Source organism: Dermacentor albipictus, chromosome 9 (genome assembly GCF_038994185.2).
Source record: "Dermacentor albipictus isolate Rhodes 1998 colony chromosome 9, USDA_Dalb.pri_finalv2, whole genome shotgun sequence".
Taxonomy (NCBI): Eukaryota; Metazoa; Arthropoda; class Arachnida; order Ixodida; family Ixodidae; genus Dermacentor; species Dermacentor albipictus.
Window position 1 is genome coordinate 1,249,462 of NC_091829.1, and position 25,988 is coordinate 1,275,449.

General features: G+C 52.2%; 1 protein-coding gene across 6 annotated transcripts in view; it reads right to left on the minus strand.

The window, feature by feature from the left end:
- Positions 1 to 25,988, minus strand: part of LOC135909202 (latrophilin Cirl-like) — a 471,476-nt gene that overhangs the window by 320,806 nt on the left and 124,682 nt on the right. For 4 of the 6 annotated variants that reach the window (XM_065441053.2, XM_065441055.2, XM_065441054.2 and 1 more), the window contains exon 2: positions 4,001 to 4,090. In XM_065441053.2, the coding sequence (XP_065297125.1) occupies positions 4,001 to 4,082 (82 nt within the window). In that variant the 5' untranslated portion in view covers positions 4,083 to 4,090. Of the gene's footprint in view, positions 1 to 4,000; positions 4,091 to 10,332; positions 10,510 to 25,988 lie in introns of those variants that run through there. The other 2 variants (XM_065441050.2, XM_065441051.2) reach the window with 2 other exon arrangements.

The window sequence follows — 25,988 nt, forward strand, 5'->3', positions numbered from 1 at the left end:
CGTTTAACAGTCTTGGCGGAGAACAGCAGTTTACGAGAGGTATAGCGAGGCACTCGAAGTGGTAAGGGGATACATCTACTTAGGGCAGGTAGTGACCGCGGATCCGGATCATGAGACTGAAATAATCAGAAGATTAAGAATGGGCTGGGGTGCGCTTGGCAGGCATTATCAGATCACGAACAGCAGGTTGCCATTATCCCTGAATAGAAAAGTGTATAACAGCTGTATCTTACCAGTACTCACCTACGGGGCTGAAACTTGGAGGCTTACGAAAAGGGTTCTACATGAATTGAGGCCGACGCAACGAGCTATGGAAAGAAGAATGATGGGTGTAACGTTAAGGGATAAGAAAAGAGCAGATTGGGTGAGGGAACAAACGCGAGTTAATGACATCTTAGTTGAAATCAAGAAAAAGAAATGGGCATGGGCAGGACATGTAATGAGGAGGGAAGATAACCGATGGTCATTAAGGGTTACGGACTGGATTCCAAGGGAAGGGAAGCGTATCAGGGGCCTCAGAAAGTTAGGTGGGCGGATGAGATTAAGAAGCTTGCAGGGACAACATGGGCACAATTCACAATTAGCATATTACCGGGGTGGTAGTAGAAGTATGGGAGAGGCCTTTGCGCTGCAGTGGGCGTAGCCAGGCTGATGATGATGCTGACTTAAAAGAAGAAATAAGAAAGTGTGCGTAGAACGAGGGACAAGGTAAAAGCACATATATGTGTTCTGTATTCCCTGCGCACTTACTCGCTTTTCCAGAGTAAGAAGCAAATAAGGAGAAATGAAGCTTTATCAGTTTCAACATCCCGATGTGTTACGAACGGCAACGCACAGGGCGCAGCTACAATGCTCTACACTTTGGGTGCGGCAGTCGTGTTCAGCGTGAGTCGCAGAGGCCACCGTCTTCACTGCGAGGCAGACGACGAAGGGCGCACCTTTCCACGCGCGAGTCCGTGCTGTGCGTGTATACAGTTGAGCCTGTTCACGTGACTTGTCAAGCAAGCACCGTACGCGGTTGGAGGTGAATGACAATCGCGAGCCACATTTCGCATATCACGAGCGCCGTAATTGGAGCGTGTGCCTAATTTCGCGTCGTGAAATCGAGCGCGAAACTACGGGGACGGCGCAAAATTGACGGAACAGAAGACGCCCAAAGGATGAACACAGCGCCGAGCGTTCATCCTTTCTTCGTCCTGTGTTCCGCCAATCTTGCGCCGTCCCCTTACTATCGCGCCATGAAACCACTAGCCCAAGCCGCGACCCTAGAATTCGAGTGGTATACAACGCTCAGCGTCCGATCAACGCAGTGCTCCTCCTGATTCCAGGCTTCACTGCCAGTCACAAAGAAATTTGAACCTTCCAGTGTAAATACAGATGTGTGTATACCTCTTGTTTTCCGGTAGGCTCGTCTTATTGTGCTCTTCTTTTTTTTTTTAATCGCTAGCAGCTTACCGGAAAGGCAGTGACTACAGTGACGGGGCCCGGCACTTTAACATCTGTACTACAGTGACGGGGCCCGGTACTTTAGCATATGCACTACAGTGACGGGGCCCGGCACTTTAACATATTCACTACAGTGACGGGGCCCGGCGCTTTAACCTCAGCCCTGCTGTGACGGGGCCCGTCTCCTTAACCACAGACGGGACCGGCACTTTACGTCAACACTGTAGCGACGTCAATGGCCGCACTTCTTTCAAACATTCTATGCAAACAACTTCGAGCACTTCACGGCAGGCAGTGAACTTTATTAAGGTCCTAAGGAGCGACTCCGAAACCCCTTAAGAGGTAGGGGGCCGCCGCGAGCCGTTCCGACGTTGGGACGGGCAGGCCGTGCCTGACCGCCTCCTCCCACTCTTCTTCCGTGGTGAGATGACCGTGGTCCCGTAACGAGGGACACCGCCAGAGCATGTGTTCTAAAGTGCAGAATGGATCTCCGCAATCCGGACACCTGCCCCGCACGGACGCGGCGTTAGGTTGCCCCTGTGATCCACCACGGCCGCCGCAAACCGGTCGGACGAACCGTAATGGGCGACGTCGACGAACGCGACCGATCGTAGATCGTCGGCGACGGATCCGAGGAGTGCGGCCGCTCGGGCCCGGCGTGTGCCTACATTGCGTTGCGCGTGCACGTTGCGCGGGAACGGCGAGACCGTGACGGCCTCCCGCGACAACAGTCGAGCACGCACCGCCTTTCCCTGACGGGTTAAAGTCCGGCGCCTCCAGGATCCGCCTCCCCGCAGGCGAGGAAGCGAGCCTGACAACCTGGACTAACTTCTGTGACCCAAGCTCATCGAAGGTGTTGTGGACCCCCAGCTGCATGAGCTTCTCGGTGCTGGCGCCTATGGGGATGCCAAGCACTTCACGGACCGTGGTATTTTATTCCAGTACTGTCCACAACACCACGTGAATTTCACGATGTCAGCAACTTCCGTGTAGTAATGGAATACATCGATTGCACACATACGGATCGAACGACCGCAATGGGTACTTGTCCATGAATGTGCAATCTTTTGCGTATGCACTGTAACACCTATGATGATTATAATAAAGAAAGAAAGTTCACTCTAATGGAAGGGGAACGGTAAAAACACATTAAAAAAGGCACGGCACATGTTTCTGCTTGTGTAGCACCAGACAATGAATATTCTACTGAATTAAGAAAAAGAAGCAGCGGGTAATTGCTCGCTTAGAAGACCGATAAACATGCAGTTCGATGAAATTTGAGAAATAATGATATTGAAGCTTCCAAGACTTTAGAAGAAAAGAAAAAGAAAATTAAGACTGAATCATCGCGACGGAACATATCTCAAGTCGCTGTAGGAGTCGAAGACCCTAGCTATAACGAAATTATTTTTGAACAGCTCCGATAGTGTCCATGCAACAATGGTTGCTTGCGTACTGTCAAATGTTCATATGCTGCGGCATAAAGCTCACGGTACGGTGCGAAAACGTGCTCGGTCACCGCGAACCCGTGCGATCGCTGCATTGCAGCTTCATTCTGTTATGCTATATTTAGTTACACAGACAGCCATCCCACTATAAGAACATATTTCACATAGTTTTCTCAGCGATTGCTTACGTTTCACGCAAACCGGTTCGGTGGAATCGATTGCGGCGACCGCTTGCAGCTGTGTCCCAGCTTACTGTACGTAGTAGGCAAAGAGATATCGTTTGTAAACCATTCTGTGCTTTCTGTTTGTCCAACATGATTATTTTAAAGGTAAAATACTGCCATTTCGAGAGTACTTGCAACATTGTTCAGGAGGGCTGCCGCGTAGTATGTTTATTTAGCCTTTATTTAACGCCGACGCATGTGAGGCGCTTCCGACAGATGGCGACTCCGTAGGTCGTCCTCGCCATAGAGTTTGCTACAAGAATTTTGTAGGAAACTCTATGGTCCTCGCCCCCAATACCGACATCTTTATAGTGACGGCCCCGTCGGTGTAGTGTTGTTGTTAAAGCGACGGGCCCCGTCACCGTAGTGTGGATGTTAAAGTACCGGGCCCCGTCACTGTAGTCACTACCAACAGGAAAACGCGATGGAAGCAGCAGCTCAGGAGCATCATCGCGCAGAAAACCATTCCCAGCTTTTTTGTTTTCTATCTTGTTTTAGGTTATGGAAACGAACATACACCAGTTCAAATCAGTCTGCACCATTACTTTTTCCCTGCGGGGCTGAACTGGAACCGTTTTCGCTTGAGCCGGCAGGAAAAAAAGTTTCAGCTCGACATTCCGGCTAAAACTGCCTAATGATGCGCTCAACGGAAAAGCTATAGCATCGTCGACTTCATAATTCAACCTTTGCCGACACTCGAGGGACCCACGGTAGGATTGGGCTGGCTTCTCACGAGTGCCGCCCGCCAATTAGGGGGATCAGCGCGAGACTCGGCGGACGGCTATCCCGAACACAATAAACATGAACACAATGAATTTCGAACACAAGGGACGATTGTGTGGCGTAACACGAGTACATGGTCATAGTAGCCGGTGCACTCACCGCCTCCTCCCCTCCTGGCCCACGACGCCTCCACGCAGAGGTGCAGGAGCAGCTGCAGTCCCGCGCACAGCCGTCTCCTCATGGCCGCCTCTGCGAGGGATGACACAAGGCATGCTCAAAACTCCTGCTTCGGTCTGAAAGAAGCGCACACACTGAGAATTCACTGTTTCCTTCCTCCGCACGCGGCGCGGGAAGGACGCACGTTCAGGCGACGGCCCGTGTCGAGGAAGCGACAGCCAACGCAGCAGTGACAACCAATCCTTCCGAGCATCTGGTAGGCCACAGCGGTCACCGCGAACACGCGCATAGTGCCGACGCCGTACCGGTCACTCGCTGCGCTGACCCACACGCGCTTCTTCGTGCGAGGTCTTTCCCAAGAGCGCGCCGACACTGCGACCACTCGAGTCCGTGTCCTCCTACTTCCGACCAATTCAAGCTGCCCGTCTTGCCGCGACCCTTTGTGTCTCCTTTCAGTCGACACGTACAGTAGGCGGCTACTCGACCGAGGCGACAGCAGCTGGTGTACAAAACACATTCCGGAATTGATTCCGGTGGGAGCCGTCTCGTGGTTGCCCTGGCAAGCTGGCGCCAATGACGACGCTTCGAGATTTACGTTTTCATCTCCCTCAATTGAACGCGGTGGGACAAACGCGACTGCATCGTGCGTTTCAGCTCTCGGGTTTACGGCCCTGCACCAGGCCGCCGCAAAGAAATTTTTGGTTATACGCTGCTACGTATACCCTCTAAAGAGCCTCCTGCCGCAAGAATTTTGCAAACTAGTTCGTTCATAGAAGAGAGCGCAATATTTCAAATGCCGCGAGCCCACCATTTCAGGAGGCGAGCCCATATCGACACTCTTTGCACTTGCCCGCGTCTAATCTGCGTTCCCTCCTACACCGGAGCGGAAGACGAAGTAACGCCACGTGACAGCGCCCCCCCCCCCCTACTTTTTTGTTTTCTCGGGCGCTTTTGCTGTGCGGCGCACTTCCGGCGACGGTCTCTAGCGCGCGAGGTGTTGCATTTGCCTCAATTAGTGCAGAGTGGTTTTTTTTTTTTTTTGCGCGCTGTGCACGAGAATACCTGACTAATACCTGTCAGTCTTGCTACGGCACGGAGTAAAACAAGTACTCCCAGACATTACGTTCGTTGGTTTTATAATTTTCCTATACATAAAATCGTCTAGTAAGCAACAGATGACACTAACAGCTGCCTTAAATAATTCTCGAAGACACGAGTCGCGAGGCCCCGCGAATAACAACGACAGACCCTCTCCGCCGCAGGGGCTCCCTCTGAAATTTTGGCTGTTTTGGGTCAGCGCCCATTGCCACGCTCGTCTGTTTAAAAAGGGGCAAACGTGGTGAGGGGCCATCACAGTAAGCCGGAATTCCGAGATCAGAGTAGAACGCCTAAATCTGGGAGTTCTACAATGTGCTTGCATGTCGCTTCTTCATCCGTTTATTAGCATACCACGAGCAGGTCAACGCCATGCCTTGCAGCTGGCACTCGTTCTCCCTCTTTTCGACCCAGAGGGTTCCATTACTGTGAGGGTACAGTGTGGACACAAATTGTCTCCAAGTGGTTGCAAGACGATGTTCGCTGTAAATTCCATGTAAAAGGGGAGGCTGGGCTCTCGACAGTTCTGGAGGTAGGCCAGCCTCCCTCGGTTTGGAGTGTGTTCTGTGAACCGAAAAAAAAAAGAAATTGTAAACACAGCCTTGTTGATATTCAGTTCTTCAGTAGCCCTCTGAAAACAGACATGTAAATAGCTAAAAAAAGATATCAATTTGCGCAGGAGCAAGCGTGTGTTCAATCGTTATGCTCTGAAAACGAAAACATGCCGTCGAAGCGATTAATGACATAAGTTGTAAGGGCACACGGCATGTTTTAGTGTTATTCATTTTAGCTTGAACATATATCTTAAACACTCGCTTGTGACGCCAAGTAGATTTCTAGAAGAAGCCGAAATTACCTGCATAAGAAATAGGAATGTTAGAAAGGTTGACCATTCGCTTCATAGAAGAGGTTGCAAATGCAACATCGAAGTCGGGAAATAGAGAGGTCACGTGTGCGTAGGAGAACTCGTAAGATAGCACGACGTTTGAGATACCCATCTTTAAATTTTGCTTCGAAATATATTGGCGTTCCTTAACAGGTTCCCAAAAGCGCCAATTTCGCAGATCTTGACCATTTGAACTTGAACAGAGATCCCATTGAAGCAGCGGAACAGCTCTGCCACAAGCGATTAAAAAAAAAATCCTATGCGAGCTAGAAAAAGAGATTGAATAAAATTACGAAGAAGAACCATCCGGTATGCATACACGGGAAAAGAAAACGGTGCAAACAAAGGGAGGGCGAAAAAAAAAAAGAAAAGCGGGATCGACTGCCGGCTGAATTTATTTAGGAAGGACGACGGTCGTACTCATAGTTTCTCACCATAACACCTAGAGGGAAATCCGACGCCACCGTCTATGGGAGTTTCTTAAGGGGCACCGTGCCGTCATGGGAATGACGGTACATGTGTCTGTGAGGCTTGTGTTGGCCATGGTGTTGTAAGAGGCTTCGTCTAAAACGCGGATATGGCTACACAAATAACGCGTTCTTGAAGTAAAAGCTTCATAAAATGTTTCCATTCATGCATATTACATCTTTACTCACCTACAATGCATGACCAAGCGAAGAAAAGCAAGAACAGACGGCGAACCGTTTCAAAGCGAGCGCGAATCTTGTCGTCTGTCCTCCAACTTTAGCGGCCCGCTGATACTTTTTACGCATCATATAATTGTACACGCAAACAACAAGTTTTCATAGTTAAACAAACATGTTTTTGTGTAATAAAGCTCAAACAGCTTTTTACGTGCTGTTTTAGTAGAAAATGGATCATTGTGACAGACGGAACGGGGCTTGCCTGGCTCTCCGAGAACGATGCCAATCCGAAGTCACAATATACCGGCATTCTCATGCATACCATAGCGCGGCAGCGCCAGGCAATATCGTGAGAAAATATATGGTCGCTTTGCACGGTTCGCCATATAGGCCGACGGACACCGTGGTCGGACACGCGCTGTGCCAGGATGCGCCGGCGCTGAACTCCTGCGCAGGCGCGCTCCGTGGCACGACGCTGACCGACGTGACGGTGCACTTTAGGAAAAAAAAAAAGATTGGACAGCTGCATGTTCACTAGATGGGGAAGGAATCACTTCGCAACAAACCTTGGGTTACAGCCGATCGCGAAGGTACTGTCTAGGCCAATCCCCAAGGAAGGCGATGGAAGGCCGCGTGATAGATGAGGAACGAGCGCTTACTGCTCTGTGCGACGCGGCGTGACGCAACCATCTTGCACGAGCGAAGGAGAGTGGTAAGGCTTTATGAATGCGTCTGGAGAGCACTAAGTTGGAGGGAAGGGTCAGCGATTCGAATTTCACCTGAAAAGAACGCTGCGCACTTCACTGCAACTACGTATAAGCGCCGGCCAGTGCTCCCATCGCTGGAGTCGTCGAACGCAGAGCCGGCACCAGGATACATTACATCAACTGGCAGCGCAGAAACCAAAGTCGGTGGCCAGGACGATAGGTCAATCAGTTGTTAGCTGCAGTTACGCGTTCGTAATCGCGGTGGCTACCGAATTTCGGTTTGCCGACATACAGTGGCCCGTCAAACACATCGCTCAATTGCTTAGTTTCGTTCGCACCACGCTCCTCTGAGCAGATCCACATGCGAACGCTGTGAGCTGTCTTAGTCCTCACAAACGCAATGTTGGAATGCTCACCGAGGCAGCTCCTCTTCGCGCCGGCAATGCCAGGAAGGCAACTTTCTTGAAACGCGGGCGGCGAAGGACAGGCGTACTGTCTTTTTTTTTTCTTTAGCCTGCCACTGAGCACAGCTGTTGACAAATCATCATCATCATCATCATCAGCCTGGTTACGCCCACTGCAGGGCAAAGGCCTCTCCCATACTTCTCCAACAACCCCGGTCATGTACTAATTGTGGCCATGCCGTGCCTGCAAACTTCTTAATCTCATCCGCCCATCTAACTTTCTGCCGCCCCCTGCTACGCTTCCCTTCCCTTGGGATCCAGTCCGTAACCCTTAGTGACAATCGGTTATCTTCCCTCCTCATTACATGTCCTGCCCATGCCCATTTCTTTTTCTTGATTTCAACTAAGATGTCAAATATATGGCACTTGATTGACAAATATTGACAAATATATGGCACTTAATTCTCTTCAAGGGCAAAAAGCGAACTGATGCTGAAGAGCCGCCACCGAGCGCCGAAGACTTGAGCCGACGTCGTATTTTTGGCCGGGATTTATCTATGATGCGAACGCCGTACCGCCGTCGGTAAAGCAACGCGCCGGGAAGGAACCGACCGACGGCTCGGCATCGCCGCACTGGTGGGCATTTCTGCGGCCACTTATTATTCAGCCTAGCGCGCGGTTTTAATTGGGCTAATTAACAAGGAGGCACGACCACGAGAACACAAGGCACGCCTGCACTGCGGGGCGCGCTTCGCAACGGTCGCCGCGCAGTGCTGCTGCGCATGCACAGCGCGTGCAGAGGGGACCCGCCGCGAGTGTGGCTCTGTGCAAAGACATCCGAGGAGCCGATTGGGTTCACGGGTCAAATCGTCTCGCGACGTACCGAACACGGCGTGTGTTTCACTCATTCCGTAGCACAAGCTGTCCCTGCATGCGCTCGGCTCGGGCAATAAAAACCACTCACGGATCGTTGAAAGCTTTTCAACAAGCACACGACTCGCGTTGTCGCGTGTTTTTTCGCATTGAAGCTCGTAAACAGGTGCTCTCTCCTGGATCGTTCGCAACCGCCAATGCGACGATATAGACAAGGGCCGCATGTCCTGCTGCTGACGCGGCTTGGCTTCGCGCACGGGAGTCGCCAGGAAACCGGCTGGCCTCTGCCCTCTGCTTTGCGCTCGCTTCTCGTGCGGTGCGTCAATGTTTGTGCTCCGTGTGAAGAGAGATCGAGTGCAAAGCAGACGGCTGCAAGGAAGTCACCCCGTCCTCTAGAGAGTAGGAAGGGAACCGTCGTGGTATGTACGCGTGCGTTCGTGCGTGGTGCGTATGTAGATCGGGAAGGATTAGGAATAAAGATCAACGGCGAATATGTCACAAACCTATGCTTTGCAAATGACAGCGTCCTGTTCAGTAACGCTGGCGGCGAGTTGCAACAAATGATTGAGAGTCACAACCAGAAAAGCGTAAGCGTAGGGTTGAAGATGAATGCAGAAGACGAAGGTAATGCTCTATTGCAAAGCGCAAGAAAGACGCTGGACGTAGAGAAGGTGCGCATACCACAATTAATGCTCAATAGCATGACAAGAGAACAAGAATGTAAGATTGGCAGTCAGCCTCCGAATCTATACAAGAGTGCGTTTATCTAGGTCAGAAGTAAACTTACAGAAGAATAAGGATGCGTTGGAGCGCATACGGCAAGCATTACCAAACCCTGACCGGCAACTTACCGCTATCCTTGAAAAGAAAATTGTAATATCACTGCGTTAACAGGCAAAACGAGAAGAAAGCTGGTTAACCGAGGGGCCCGATTTTTATTAATCATATCATGAGAAGCCAACAAACAAGGAGGAGGAGACAAAGGGGAGGAAAGACAGGGAGGTTAGCCAGTGTAAGTGCCGGCTGGCTACCCTGTGCTGGGGAAAGGGGTAAAGGGTACAAAAAGAGCCAACAAACAAAGGCACCAAGGACAACATAGGGAAAATTACTTGTACTTACTAATTGAATTAAAGAAATGATAAATTAATGGCAATGAAAGCGGATGAAGAACCAACTTGCTGCAGGTAGGGAACGATCCCACGTCTTCGCGTTACGCGTGCGATGCTTCGCACGCGTAATGGGACGAAAGGATGACCCGTGGCCCAAGAAAATTAGACGCGCGGGCACTTGGAACGCCGACGAAGAGAGGGCGGTGCGAACATCCGATCGTACGATCCTTTTGGAGAAGCACCAACCCGTCCGGGAGAGCACCTCTTGCGCCGCCGCTACCAGCGACGAGTCAGCGAGTCGTCGTCGGTGCGCTCGGATATCATGGGAGCCGGGTAAGGACCCGAGACGACCCTGCAGCTGTTCCAAGAAGCGCGCGATCGGCAAAAGCATCGCGCGAAGTCTACGTGAGGGGAACGCGTTCCCCAGTAGCTTGCCATGGCGTGCAGAAGACTTCAATCAGCAAACAGAAATCTACGCAGAAACATGCACACACACGCAGGCTTGCCTTGAATAAAGGAAAGTTACAAACAAGACAGCTAGTTATATTAATCGCGTAGAAAACGTAAACAGCCTTTTCGAAAACCTCTGGCCTTACCCTTCTGCCTGGTCCCGGCTGTGACAATCATTACAGGTCCCCGAGTCCACCACCCGGAATCTACGGGGTTGTGTGCGCTGCACTATCTTCGGGATCGGCACAATGGACGGCAGCCGTAGACAGCTTTGCTGTAGAACGCGACGCACGATGCATGCGGGTGCGTGCTACGAAACGATGGCGCGCGCGACGGGGTGTGCTGCACACGGGCAGCCGCTGCGGCGCAAAGGGAAAGGGCGAGCCAAGCTCGTATGCGTCGGGCACAATCCGCCTATCGAAGGGCCGGGCCGCTGGGGTCTGCAAGTGTGCTGTGCGGAAATATCATTTTACCCAAGCAAACGCAGCGCTCGCTGAAATGTGCTGCCAAGTATGCCGAGCAGACGAAGCGCAAACCTACACCTGCCACATATAGGGAGCGCTCGCCGTGAGCACTTTCTGTTCATTTTCAAGTAATTTTCGCCTGCCTTATGACAAGACCTGCCAGTAATAAAGGGTGTCCGGAAAGTAACCGTGCAGTACGAAAATAATTGTAAATAAGATCGCAGTTTCAGATGCGATATGATAGCGCCGGACCGGTAGTTCCGTCTGATAACGTCTGTGGCGTGCACTAGTCAAAGGACGGGCGTATGAGAACAGTCATCCCAAACTGGCCGAAGCTACAGACAGCCATTACCCAGCAAATTGTTCAGATAACACGAGCAACCTTGCCTATTAATATGACATGTCCTGTGCTCAAGCCAGTGGTGGACATTTGGAGCGTCTCCTGTGGTGAACACTGCACTGCCGTAAGTAAAACTTGACACTTGCAGACTCCATCCTCACGGAACCCGGTACTACCATTCGGACACATCGAAAAAGTTTCCTTGTGCCCGTGCCGTTGCTCACATCATCTGCAGGCAGGGCGCGGACCGCTTCATCGGGGCGCGTGCAGCCGTACACGCCGCCTTTGGTGCGGCCGAATAATTAGCACGCGTGTCTGCAGACGACGAGGCTCGGGCATCGAAGAGCGTCGAGGCGAGGCTTTGCGCGATCTGTCCGGGCCGAGCGAACGCCCCGGACGCTTGGCTAACTAGCACGGCCTGCAGAACTCGGCGAGCGCGAACGGTGAGCGCCCACGACAGGAGAGATCTTTCGGGGCCCTCCCGCTAATCCAGACGCTTGCCAGAAGTGCCGAGGCAGCTGCGTCCCCTTTAATTAAACTCTCCCAGGTAAATTACAACGAGATTAGGGAGAACGTCCCCCTGGCTTTTTCTTGCTTCTGCGCCTCTCGCCAATAAGCGAGCCCGAACACGAGCTCTTAAAACAGTGCGCCGCCGGGGCACCGCGGGGATAAAGAGACGCGCGCGCGAGCCGAATTAATCCGGCAGCACGCGTCGCGCACTTGCGTGCAGCTCGGCCGAAGCGGTGCGCTGCTGCGCGAGGCGCCGCCGTCGACCTGCCGATCGATGCCGGTCCGATCGAGGCCGTCGCAGATCGGCTGCAGCCGCTCAGGCTTAGTCTCGCCTCGCGTCTTGGCTGCTGTCGGACCTTGCGATGCTCGGACAATGCCACGCATTGCGGATTTAGCAGCACTGCGCGCATTCTCTGCCAGCAAACGGATTTCGCTTCCTTTCTTATGCGCGTGACAAACGGTCACTTCGCGGCGCAATGCGCAAGACAACCGGCGTGCCTTCCGACTTCGACTGACGAGTGCCGTCTGGACATTCGGCCTGTGCGTTTGCGGGCCCGGTTCGAGATGCCCGCATGCAGACTTTGCCGAGCTGCACCGAACAGCGGCGGCGAAACAGTCGCGCGGCTCCGGGAGAATCCGGCGTGCACCGCCCCCCGTTCTGCTGCCGCGGGGAGTCGCTTCGGCGGGGAACGCAAACACGCGGCGGGGTATAGGCTGCAACCGCTCGAGGAATGTGCAGGCGAAAATTTCTGCTTGCTTCCGTTCTCTTTGCGCACGCTCGCTGCGGCGTAATCCGACAGCTTAGCATGGGGAGCAAAAGGCGCCGAGAGAACAGCTGCGCGGCCGCGAGAAGTTGTGAATGGAGAAGAGCACTCGCGGCAGCCCGGCACGGCTAGAAAACAGCCAATATGCAAGACATGGTGCGCCATAAAGGAGAAAAGAAAGTATTGCTCGCACGCTCTTTCGGCTTCGCGATAACCAACACTCGGGTTGTAACACGTATACCAGCAAGTCATTTGATATTTCCACTTTCGCGACCCCGAACAAACTGCGCTCTCTCCTTCCACCCTTTCCCGAAACTGAAACCAGGTTTTAAGCGCAAGTTTTCACGTAGGAACGTAGCCGGTGGTCACACAGCGCACACAGGAAGCATTCAACCGGACGAGCGTCAGGTTTGCCACCCTAAACGGGCTATAATGGAAAGCGGGATTAGAAAGATTAGATTAGACTAGAAAGACGAAGACTGTGAACAATGATAAACTATAGAAGTGGGATGTACCTGAATAAGAAAAAAAGAAATGTGTCCTGGCGGTCTGCACGAGCTCTTCCCTCCCTTGTAAATTGCTGTCTGTGGTCAATGAGGCTAACATAATTGTGCTCGGGTCATTTCCACCAGAGAAAACGCACCACAAAGTTAGTTCGCCTTGCAAGTCGGCCGCCACGCCAAGCAGCCCAGCACGCGGCGCTATCACGTGCGCCGGCCCGGAATCGTTGCGACGACAGGGTGCTGCTCTCGCGCGACGCGTCCACTCGTGGACACCGCGGGAGAGGCAGGGACGCGAATCGATGTCCAGACCACCGCCACGAGAACCGGGTGCGCGACATCGAGAGCAACGCTTCTTTTTTTATCAGCGAATGCAGCGAGGAACCTGCCCCTCGAACGAGGGGACAGAGGTTCTTCACCGACTGTGTCGGCTATCACGATTGCTCAGCTTTCGGATAGCCGCCCTCGACACGGCTGAGGCCTGCCAGGCGACCGACACGGATGCCAGAATATCTACGAGGCTTATCCTCTGGACGCCCCGGTCTCATATCTGCACCCCAGACATTGTCGCACAGCGAGACAAGCGCACTGAGCAGCCAAGCAACAAGGAACACGCCGTGACGCCGTGCATCGTTTTTATTTCTCTCATCCCGAGAGCAAAATTTGTGAGATTGACCCAGGGCGCGCAGCATCAGCAAGATAATATGAATACACATGCATACGTAGTTGGAATACTCATATCAAGGAACAATGTGTTCCGCAATATATAGCGCTATCTTATTCGCACGACGATCGTTGACCTCGAACGATATATTCGTGAACGGACGATTCATATATGTCGCGTGTCTCGAACGGTACACTTTATCTGCAGACAAATTTTTACGAACACGACTATTACTTTAGCAGCAATATGAAACAGCAACAAACAGCTAGATCATTCTTGTAGCCTTTCGTGCCTGAACTAATTAGGTGAATCAGGTCGACTGAGGAGCACTGATGTGCGACACGGCAAGCGAAAGGCCACGTTCTTTGAATACACGCGCGCTTTCAGACATATGCGTTGTATGGAGGCGAAGTTTCGGCTAAATGAACAACGCCAGAGAATTCGTCCTTTCGGGGCAGCACAGCGTACGCGCCCAGTCGTCCCGTCCCGCGGGTCCCCTCTGCCTAAACTGCGCTCTCGAGGATGCACGCAGAGCGGGCTGTGAAACGCTTCCGCGGGTGGGACTGCCCAGAGTCACTTTGGAGCAATTTTTGGAGCAAGTAAAATTGCGTTTGGGAGCATTTCGGAGCAGACTGAATTTCATTTTTGGAGCAATTTGGAGCAGATAAAATTTAATCTGGAGCAGTTTGGAAAAGGACAATGTGAATTTTGGTGAAGTTATGGAATATGCCAGCGCACTTCTGAACCACGACGAAACAGAATAAACCGACACGAGCGCTGATCTCCAATTGTTTGAGGCAGCGTCTTAAGCTGAATTCTGAAGCAGAGTACTCTGACACCGAAAGCGTATAGTGCATGCAGATATTGGCAATAGTGCCCGTAGATTTGTAATTATAAATTGCAATCACAAAAACACGCATTCTGCAATAGTGGGTCAAAAAATTCGAAAAGTAGCCCAATCCAGCTTTTTATACTCCCATTTTTCTTTAGTCTCGACAGTGTGATTGAAGTGCTTGCAAATGCGCTTCATAGCATATATACGGGCACTCCGAGCGCATTTACGCCGTCGCCTTGACGTAGCGCATGGAGTGCAAGGGTGACGCATCGTGGCCGCCTGCTGCGAGTGGAAGCGCGCGAGGGTGAGCCGACGATGGCGGATCGACGTCGTGCGCGCAATTAGGGCACCACGGGGGGAGCGTTCCCTTTGGAGAGCTCTCCAAAGGGAAGGTCTGCTGGGCCTATGAACCAGGCACGTACCCAGAGGGGGGCCCCCCCGAAATCAAGTGGCATCCCCCCCCCTCCCCACCCACGCCACCATTCCTCACACATTCCTAAAGCGCTGCCAGATCAATGTTGAGACTTCGCAGCTGTTCATCGGTCAGCATTATGCTGCCTTTTTCATTCCTTTTAGATGGCGGTAGTTATCGGCATCTCTTGTAATGTGAAGGACAGTTTTCTCGTAGATTCCGCACCCGCGCGATTAACTCGAGATGCGTTCAGTTGTCACCATCTATTCAACCGTCACGCGCATAGCTGTTGCTTTTGTTAGTTCAACCTTCTTTGTTTAGGCTGATCCTGGGACCAGGAGAGGGATGCGGCTGTTACTCAGCTGGTCTGTACTCTCATGGAACGAGCTGCGGCCGGAGACAACGCCAATTGCGTTTAACTTATCCCTTTGCTTCATTGTTTCCTTGAGTTACGGCTCGCTGCGACGCTGGCAGATGCCCGGAACCATATACACGTGATATGGGTTATATAAGGTGGGAAATAAAATAATGTGAAAGAGCGTCCATCAGGAAACCCTGCAATAACCCTTAAGCCCATAAGCAAGATGACTGTCGCCCCTTGCCTCGTCTGTTTTTCCTTAAGTGTATAGCATTTTTCGTGCAGAACCCCCCCCCCCCCCCCCCCCCCGAAAAAAATCCTGGGTACGTGCCTGCTATGAACCCAGAGGCGACAAGGCGCCACTGCCATTCGAATCGGCGCATTCAAAACTAGTGAAGAGAGCAATTGCAAACCTTTGTCTAACAAATGCGCTCAAAAAATCGTGCATCCACGCAATGGAACAAAGTTTTCGTCGGCAGGTTGACCGGCTTACTAGGGCTGGTTACCCGTCGCACCTTCTCGTGTCCATTGCGGAAAAAATGAGCAAGAACCTAAAACTCGAGCGTGCCCATGGCGAGCCAGGTAGCGAGAAGCCAAAAGAAAAACGACGGACCGTGGCCCTGCCATACGTGCACAACTTATCTCACCGCTTGAAAAAGATTGGGCGCAACGCTGGAATCAATGTAGTGCTTACTGCCCCGAAAAAACTAAAAAGCCTCTGCCGACGCGTCAATGCTGAAGAGCCGATAAACCAGGAAGGGTGCACGATTAATCACCAGAATCGTTTTGTGGAGTGCACAGAAGCCGTGGTGTATTCAATACCTCTGAAATGTGGAAAAAGGTATATAGGGCAAACTTCTAGATGCACAAATGAAAGACTAAAGGAACACAAACTTAGCGTCGAGCAGGTTAACAGGAATCTAGGCATACATATCAGGCATTGCCCCTCAAAATATTGCGCCGCAGAATTTAGACGCCGTGAAGTGCTGAAGAAACACAATGACCAGCTGGTCCGGAAGATAATTGAGGCAGCCGAGATTACCAGACTTCGTGACCAATGGGTTAGCACGCCGTCCTTGTTACTGACAAAAAAAGAACTTGAGCTTCTGCACGTGCAACCGCTATCTTGAGTGCATAAAAGAAAAAAGGAAGTGTTTGTTTCACATGATGTGCGATCACGTGACTGCGACACGTGTGGGCAATGTTTATAAGAAGCCGTGTTTCTTTCGGAATAAACGTTGTTGAAAGTCAGCGCTTGTGGTGTCTTTTTGTCTCGTCTCTTGTCTACATTTTGCGCTGTTACTAGCAGGGTGGAAAACCAACAAGCCCAAGCTGCTATTCCAAGGGGCTTTTGTTTGGTGAGGCTAGCGTTCAGGCCTTAACCAGATCGAGAGTTCGGGAGCTCGCTGCAAAGGCGGTAGTTGCGGGGCCGACGTTGTCGAACAATGAGAAAGGATCGGAGGCGCAGCAAGCTTATATTCAGAGCACGTCCGAACTGAATAAAATTGAGCCTGTAGCGTTGAAGGCACCAGATACTGGAGAGGTTAGAAGAGCTATCTGCAGATTTGCTCATCGCGCGTACGTCAGATGGACTTAATAGGTTGCTAAAAGTCAGCCGGTCGGCTTTGATAGCCGAGCAAAAAAAGGATGGCAGCCTAGAAAACATGCGCTGCAATGTCAAGGAAGGTATCGCCAAGAAAAATGCTCGTTTTGTGGAAAGAAGTGGGGTCCTGTAGCGGAAGTATCTAGACCGCAGGGGAGTGGAGTTCGATCAGCTGATCGTGCCTCAGTGCTACCGTCAGGATCTGTTGCGCTTGTCGCATGGGGGTTCGTGGTCCGGACACCTAGGAGCTAAGACTAAGGACCGTCTCTTGCAAGAGTACTATTGGCCAGGGTGTTTTCGTGACGCAGAACACTTTGTGAGGACATGTGACACCTGTCAGCGGGTGGGCAAACCAGGGGACAAATCGAGGGCGCCGTTGAAGTTGGTACCTATCATTACGGAGCCTTTTAGACGGCTCGTTATTGATACAGTGGGACCTCTGCCGGTAACAACTACGGAGTACAGACACAATTTGACTATGATCTGCCCAGCGACAAAGTTCCCTGAAGCAGTGCCGCTTAAAGAACTCAGCTCAGTTGAGATAGTCAATGCACTACTGTCCATATTTGCGCGAGTTGGTTTTCCTGCGGAAATCCAGTCAGATCAGAACACAGTGTTTACTAGCGCTTTGACGACAGCCTTTCTCGAAAGGTGCGGGGTAAAGCTGTTACACAGCTCAGTGTACCACCCCCAGTCGAATTCCGTTGAGAAGCTCCACTCCGTCATGAAGCGCGTGTTGACAGCATTGTGTTTCGAACAACAAACTGACTGGGAGCTGTGTCTGCCTGGGGTGATGTTTGCAGTAAGGACCGCGCCGCATGCGGCTACGGGGTTTTCGCCAGCTGAGCTGGTGTACGGTCGCTCGCTGCGGTCTCCGCTTCGCATGCTTCGAGAATCGTGGGAAGGCAGGGGCGACGACCCAGTCGTGGTGGAGTACTTCCTTAGGCTCCGCGAACGCTTAAGAAGGGCACAGGAGTTGTCAGGTGAAGCAATGGCAAAGGCCCAGCAGAGGGCCAAGGTTTGTTATGATCGGACAGCCAGGGCCCATCGTTTTGAGGTGGGCGATGAGGTCATGATATTGCGTACATCGCTAAAAAACAAACTCGACGTGCAGTGGGAGGGCCCAGCACGGATTGTTCAAAAACTGTCGGACGTGAACTACGTGGTGAGTCTGCCAGGAAAACGGAAAGCACAGCAAGTTTACCACTGTAATGTGCTCAAACCCTATAGACAACGAGAAGCAGTGGTGTGTATGCTGGTAAACGTTCCCGAAGAGCTTGCGGTCGAGCTTCCGGGACTAGGCTCAGTGACGAACAGGGAAGACACCGATCAAGTCATTAGTGACTTAATCAGTAAAGCACCGCTGTCGCCTGAGCAGAAAACCGAACTACACCAGCTCTTACAAGAGGTTGAAGGTCAGTTCTCTGAGAGGCCTGGTAGGACTTCTGTCCTTACTCATGATATAGAACTTACCTCCCCAGAGCCAGTACGATCCAAGGCGTACCGGGTGTCACCCCGCCAGCACGATATTATGGAGGCTGAGGTAAAGAAAATGCTACAGCTCGGTGTTATTGACGCGGGTGAGAGTGATTATACCTCCCCTTTGATTTTAGTTGAGGTACCGGGCAAGGAACCTCGTCCTTGCGTCGACTACCGCAGGCTTAATTCCATCACTAAGGATCAAATTTATCCGATCCCTAACATCGAGGAGCGCCTTGAGAAAGTTAGTAGCGCTCAGTTTATTTCCACCTTAGATATTGTCAGGGGTTATTGGCAGGTTCCACTTACAGAAGAGGCTAGTAGGTATGCGGCGTTCATTTCACCAATGGGAACATTCCGTCCTAAAATGTTGAGTGTTGGTTTGAAGAACGCGCCATACTGCTTTTCAAGCGTCATGGATAAAGTGTTGCGGGGACAGCAAGAATTCGCTTTACCGTATTTAGACGACGTAGCGATATTCTCCGCATCCTGGTCTGAGCATATGGCACACTTGCGGGCAGTGCTAACCCGCCTGCGCGAAGCGGGCTTGACAGTCAAGGCTCCCAAGTGCCAATTAGCACAGGCCGAGGTGGTCTACCTCGGTCCCGTGATTGGACGGGGTCGTCGCCGCCCCTCTGAAATAAAGGTGGCCGCTGTGCGAGACTTCCCGCAACCGCGCACGAAGACCTATATTCGGTCGTTCTTAGGTGTCGCCGGCTACTATCAGAGGTACATCCCCAGGTACTCTGATATCGCGGCTTCCCTGACGGATGCTCTAAGAAAAACAGAGCCCCAAACAGTCGTCTGGGACGAGACAAAGGAAAGAGCTTTTAGCGCCCTAAAGAGCGCCCTAACAAGCCAGCCTGTGCTACGATCGCCAGACTACACAAAAGGGTTCGTTGTTCAGTGCGATGCTAGTGAGCGAGGCATGGGCGTTGGACTGTGCCAAAGGGAAAATGGAGAAGTGGAACACCCCGTCCTGTATGCTAGTCGTAAGCTGACCAGTCGTGAGCAGGCGTACAGTACCACCGAGAAAGAGTGTGCGTGTCTCGTGTGGGCCGTTCAGAAATTGTCATGCTACCTAGCCGGCTCGAGGTTTATTATTGAGACGGATCATTGCCCTCTCCAATGGCTGCAGACCATCTCTTCCAAAAATGGCCGCCTCCTGCGCTGGAGCCTCGCTTTGCAACAATATTCCTTTGAGGTGCGTTACAAAAAGGGTAGTCTCAACGGTAACGCCGATGGCTTAAGTCGAGGCCCCTAACGTAGGAATCAGCCTCAAAGTTGTTTGTTACTGATGTTTTTCTTCCTGAGGCAGGATTTTTAACATATTGCTTTTGTTTAGTGTTTCAAAGTCATGACCTGCTTTCTAGTGCAATTTTCCAATTTGTGGACGCGTTCTGAGTGCTGCTAGACTACTGTAAGGAACTAGGCAGTAGTATTAAAGGGGAAAGAGCCTAGCATGGCTTAGTGAGGGTTGTGTCGTGCTTGCTGACTGAGCGGTTGAGTTTCGGCGTAGTTCTAACGCTTGCCGGGAACGAGAAGAAAAATGTCAACTCTCCCGAAGTCACTTTGCAGTGTCCTGTGTGAACCTGAACGAGAGAACGAGGTATTCTCTGTGCGCTGCGCTCAAGAAACGCCGAAGGACGACCGACTTCGGTTATGAGCATCATCGAGCGACATCCCTCCGGACAGCGGATGCAGTCCCCTGACCATCGGGATCTCCTTCTCCCGGCGAGGCGGTCTGTTACGTTTCGCCTCCGACGTGCAGTATAACCGGCGCGGATGCAACGGACGCCGGGCCTTCGTTCACAGCGGCGGAAATTTTGGCCAGTTCAGCGCTATCCCTGGACGCTAAGCGCGTCCAGGCATGTTTCAATGCCACGTGTGCGTGCGTGCGTGCGTGCGTGCGTGCGCGTGTTGGTGACCATGTTTGTCAAAGCGCGGCAGCCGGGGAGAGGAGCTCCCCAACTGTGCAGCGAGGAGGTCTGACCGGCGCCGGCCCGGCGGATACGTCACTTCTTGTCACAACGTGTCCGTGCGCCGCCGTCACGGGCGCCTCTTCCGAGCCGTTCCTTCTTGCCCTCGACTCCGAGAGTATAAAAGCAGCTGCCCCCGGACGCCAAGAGAAGCTTCGATTTATTCAGTCGAGTAACGTGCTCTCCCTTCTCTCCACTTCGGTCGACCTGACCGGCCGCGCTTTTGCGATGCTATAATAAACAAGTTGTTCTGTTAGCAGTCGACTCATCCTTTGCCAGGACCTTCGGATGCTTCCAGCTGTGACCCAGGCCGGCAGGCCAACGCTGCTACCCTTGGGGCTTGCGACCCAGATGCAACACTACTAATTTGCTATCGCTGTCGATGCTTCGCCCTTCGGGCGAAACTACGACTTTTTTTTATGAAAAGGTGGAAGCTCGGGCGAGTTGGTGATTCAATATCGAAATCTTTGCGCAGTGCAAAAGGCGAGGCCTGCAGCGCCTGCGTTGTGTTCTTGCTTCAGTTCTCGTTTTTTGCGCTGTGCAAGCATGTTTTTTTTTTATGAAAGCCATTTTTTCATTACAGCTAGGCGAGGGCGATTCCAAAGCATCTATAGGGCTCAACTTTCTGGTATAACGTAAAAGCAGTCCAATTTGTTTTTACTCCAAATCCGCCATTAGCCATTCGTTATAGGTCATAGTGGCTCAGGCCTCGTCCATACCTGGCATAAAAACAGATTGGAATAGTTTTACGTTGTACCAGCCCTGCCGATAGAGAAGCCCGCCCGCTGAAGCCGCTTCAGCGGGTGTTTTCCTAATGTCCAGTATAGGGTGTCTCGATGTAGCCCGCCGCCCAATACAGACTAATTTACTGTAGTATTCTGTACTGTACTATACTATACTGTACTGTACTGTACTGTACTGTACAGAGAGGCGGGCATCGAGGAACCTTACTAGGGACTTTTAGAATATGTGCCCCAATAGATTGGGGCCCCAAAGAGCTTTGCGAGAGTTAGCGTTGGGGCACGCAGGAGTGAAGAGTTTTAGAATAGGGATTTGCGTTTGCGGATAGCGTCTTGCGCTGACAGCGCCACTGCAGCGTTAAAGAAAAGCGATTAGAAATAAATAAAATATACCATTTTATGATAGAAATAGTAATTTTGGCTTGCGTGTATTCGCGTTTAATTACAATGTAGAGCTTATTCTGTAAGTAGCAAACAATTAGTTGCGCTTAGTTTTGAGCAAACCAACTTTACGTGCTTTCACCGGCCAAGCTTAGCCGTGTTAGGCATGCGAGCCGTAATATCCACAATCGAATTCGGATTCAGCGGCGTCTAATGAATCAATCTTCATAACACACGCTAGTTGAGAGAAAGCGATAACCGCAGTCAGTTCTCCTGGCTTGCGAACTTGACGCGTTACGACGAATCGAACCCAGTCTGGTGCTCCGCGCGATAGGAGAAAAGTGTGGAGGGAATGACGTAGTAGGTTATCCTTTCTTTTGCTGATTTTTTTATTTCTTTGCTGTAGCGGCCACGCCTTTCGGGCCACAATGGCAGCTTTGTTATTGTGTGCGCTCACATGTGTTGTTCCGTAGGTTTCGTACCGTGGCAAAGGCGCCGTACGGGCAGGTTTGCGTTGTTCTCCGTGTTTTGTTGCACTGCGTTATCTGGACCATGCTCTACCGGATGTTGCTGTGGCCAGGTGGGACAAGAGGAACTAACGTTCGTGAAATGAACGCGCATGCAACGCTGTACGCAATGTACCGCGCCACGGCAACGGACGAAGGAATATCCACGATAAAGTTTGCCCTCTTTGGCAGAATCATGCTAACGTGGTAACGATTGTTTTGTATCGTTGCGGAGCACGCGCGTCCGAGCAGCCCGGTTGCGCGCAGCGCGGCGTGGTTTCGCGAGCGATGTAAACAAGATAGGAGAGTTGACCCGATAGGCGGAGCAACGCCATGAACAATACCAACTTCCGGCTTCACTTTAGGTTCACAAACAGTGACGTCAGGGCCTCTCCTGAGATTCCTTCCTCCGTGGTTAGAGCCGTCGCTTCGATGGATGCCGCCATGTTTGCCGACGCAAAACTTTTGGGGCCGCTATTGGGCTCCCGCTAAATTGGTCAAACAGGGCCAAACCCAAATGCGGTTTGCATATCGCGCGTGCGCAGTGGCTTCGACGCTATTTCTCTGGGGCCCCAAAACGTTTGGGGCCCCTATTCTAAAACTCCCTAACATCTAGCTAGCGTGCAGCGCCCTCGGCCGCGCTGCTCGGCCCACTCGACCGTGCTCGCTCTGAACGCAGCCGTTCCGACAGCGGCGACGATTAGCCGGGAGTGACTACGAGTGCGCCACTCACGCCGAAGTCACGGGAAACTGTGCGGGAGTCGCCGCCGAGCGGCGTGCTGCTCGCCGCCGGGCCGCACGTTCGCGCGCAGCGTGGCGCGGTCAACCCTCCGTCACCGAGGTGGCGCAATTGGCGTCCCACCCCAGCTGCGCTTCCCCACTGCCTGCTGGCTGTTCAAAGAATGCAGACCACCCGTTCTCGCTGAAGGCTCCCGCGGGGGGTCTTCTCGAATGGCGCTCTATACAGACAGAAGGTGGCGCCTCGTGCCCGCCTTTCCGAAGGCGGCGTTGACGCGATGCGTTCTTGAAACGCCCACACACCAGAGCAGCGATGCTTAATTGGTCGGTTCTGGGCGCTCCACAGATGGGAAACAGTGGAAGCGAGCTTGACCAAAAAAGCGGCCGCTGCATGCGTGAATTGCCTTGTCGTGCTCCTCTAGGTCGCATGTTATTTGTATTAGGCTCAGGTATGTGCCACTTTCTTTTTTTCCGAAAAAAATAAACTCAGCTGAAAATTAGCGGACTGTCCACGCCTACATCCGTGTCGCATAAGCGCCATTTAAGGTCCCGGCTTTAGTATAAAAACAACTAGGTCAAAATATGTATGTTTGACAATGGAACCTAACAATAGCCGACAGTATTGGATTTATCTGAAGGCTTTGCACTGCGTAGCAACCACAATGCACGGACTGCAATCGTCAAGTTCCATATCGCTGACCGATCTTATGCAGACGTGGTGAAGAATCAATTGACCCACTTGCATTTACTGCAAAGTAGCCGCAACTATGAGCAGCAAGGCTCTGGCGAAGGATAACAGCAGTGCGCGGGCACCAAATGTGCCATTGCAAACGTTTCCTTGTACATCGCAATTTCAGCGACGCCTTATCGAGCGCTGTCCATGTGTGCTTCTGTGTTGTCTGTTTTTTTGTGCACTGAATTTTTTTTTCTGAAGATATCTTATCAACAAACCCCACTGGGGCACGAATTTTTTTCTTTCTCTTTCCGTTTTGTTTTTTATTATCTTTAGAGGGCAATCACTACTACCGGAAAGCTGCACTATGTTAGGACTACATCGCAAAACAGTCATAGTTTAGTGCCAGACGATCGGCTGCCCTATCATCGGGACACAGATTGCGACTGTCGCACTATGCTAGCGGATGAAACAAAACAGCACGAAACATCTTTGTACGTGCATCCCCCGAAACTGCCCCGCGCGTCCGGGAGAGCGCCCTAGCGAAACGAGCGTGGCCAGCACGCCGCTCGGTCGCCCTCATTCTGGCAAGGAGGAGAGATGGGAGGGAGCGAGAAAGCACGCGCTTAAGGCTCAACCAGACGTACGCGTTCCAATGCGCCCGCACGCGCTGCACCACGCCTGGGCGCGTACGGCGTCAGGCGCGGAGGCTGTTTCGCGTGTTAGGCGCGCGGCGGCGTCGAGACCTACAACCGCTAGGTTTTCCGCGCCCGCGCCGGAAGCTGCCGCTCGCGTCAGTAGCATGACGCACCTCACATGACCACGGCAAGCCAACGTCACTTCTGGAACGACTCATCGCGCGACGTTCAGGCAAGCCCGGGTAGGGTGGCTAGAATGGGAGGTGTCAGCATCGGCTGGGCTGCGCCGCGTATGGCGGTGCGGCATTTTGTCATGACAGCGACAGGTGGCGCGCTCGTCGTCTCCGAGATGCCTAGCGTGATGTGTTTGAGCAATCTCTCCGGCTCCACGCGCGCGTCGTGAAGTCTGTGGTGAAGTTAGCTTCGCCTTCCCCGCTTTTATTGTGTTTTCTTGCAATATGTAACACACATGCTTAACGTGTCCGTTAAGCGAAGGCTAGACTGCCTTGAACATGGCAAGCTAGCAACACTGCGCCGCCGCGGCGAGACGCGCGGCTACGCGCGGCAACTCGTGCATCGTTTGGGTGCGCGCCCTCTTCCTCCGTCGGGCGCGACGCGACGTCGAGTCAGTGCGGCGTGTGCGGACGCATTGGAACGCGTACGTCTGGTTGAGCCTTTACGCTCGCTACGCAAGCGACGCTTCTGGAAGCGCTGGTGCGAAACTTGCTGGACGTAGTAATTGAAATGCCGAGGCGACGCCCTCCCCTCTCCGCGGCGGCCCGCTGGTACGAGAGCTCAGCACGGCTACCGACACATCGCAGCCGAGCATGCGGCGTTGCAGAAGCTCCATCACCTTGCTTCGTAGAGACTTAAAGCGACAAGGGCCACGTGTCGCAGAAAATCCGGCGTCGAGCGTCGGACGCCGCTACGGCAAAAGGAGATTGCGACCAAATTCCGAACCACGCATACCCTACCACTCTTCTACCGCCAAAGTTGCTCCTACCTTGTCTATCGGAGTTATTCCTCGGAATTTTGAGGACGCAGACCACAAACAAATGTAATGGGAAAGAAAAAAATAAACGGCCGTGGCTTAGCTTGGTTAAGCCTGGTGATTGCGAAGCAATAGTGTGTTATTCTCGGATCAGCTGGTAGTATGGCTGGTGGTAGTCTTGGGTTATGCTAGTGTTACGGCTTACAGTGAATCATCTAAGAGGAAGTCATCCGTCGAATCCGTGTATGCCGACAAACATTTCCCTCACCAGCGTGCCCATTACAAGATCTTCCAGTATCGATTGGCCGACGGTGCGGCAACACTCCATTTCCTCCGCGTCGTAAGATATGCCCACTCGGTGCTTGCAGTAGCGTTCGTTAAAGTACGGTAGCGTTACGCCGTAATCAATGTTGGGGTTATTGTCCCCGCCCAAAATGCGATACAGTTTGTTGTACGTCTCCTCGTCGTCTTCACGATGCATTAGCGGTAGCTTGTATGTTTCGGCCACGTTGTAGATGGCCAAGTTGTCTGCGTAACACCCCCATCGTTCGTCGGTCATCTTAAGTTTGCCCCACTTGTGCATCTGCGTGTCCGGCGTGTCGCTGGTTGCCCCGGGGTCCGGCGGTAGACCCATCTTGCGTCTTACAATGTCGTTCTTGTAGCGCGGTACGCGCTCGTATCGGGCGAGCCTTTCCTCCTCTCTGGCTTGGGCGATCCGGCGCGGCGCTGCTCGAAAGTATTGCTGTCGCTTGCTGCGGAACGATTTCTTGATGTTTTAGATCGTACTCTGTGAAATTTACGCCGCGTCCGTTCATATAAGGTCGTCAGGGAAGCCTTTCGGTGCATCGGTAACTACAATAGGCGGAAATATCTTTTGGGGGCGCGAAAATGTGACGCATTTTATCAGTCGCGGTGTGTGCATGTGTTGTGAACTATTTTGTTTATATCAGTTTTAATTCAACAAAGAAAACCGGTGTCTCTGATTTAGCAGCATGAAATGGTAAATCTGCCCAATATCTGATCGCTTGGCGTAGGGAGTAAAACATAAAGCATAAGAACGCATGCTCGTGCACGGCCAACCTAAGGCAACCACGAAACATCTAAGCGGCAGGCGCAATCAAATATTTGTGATGCACCGGCATCGTTCTCGCGCATGTCGAGTCTAGTAGGCTTGAAATTACCATACGTCTACGCTAGCCTTCCTGCACGAGGCCGATGGCGCTGCTC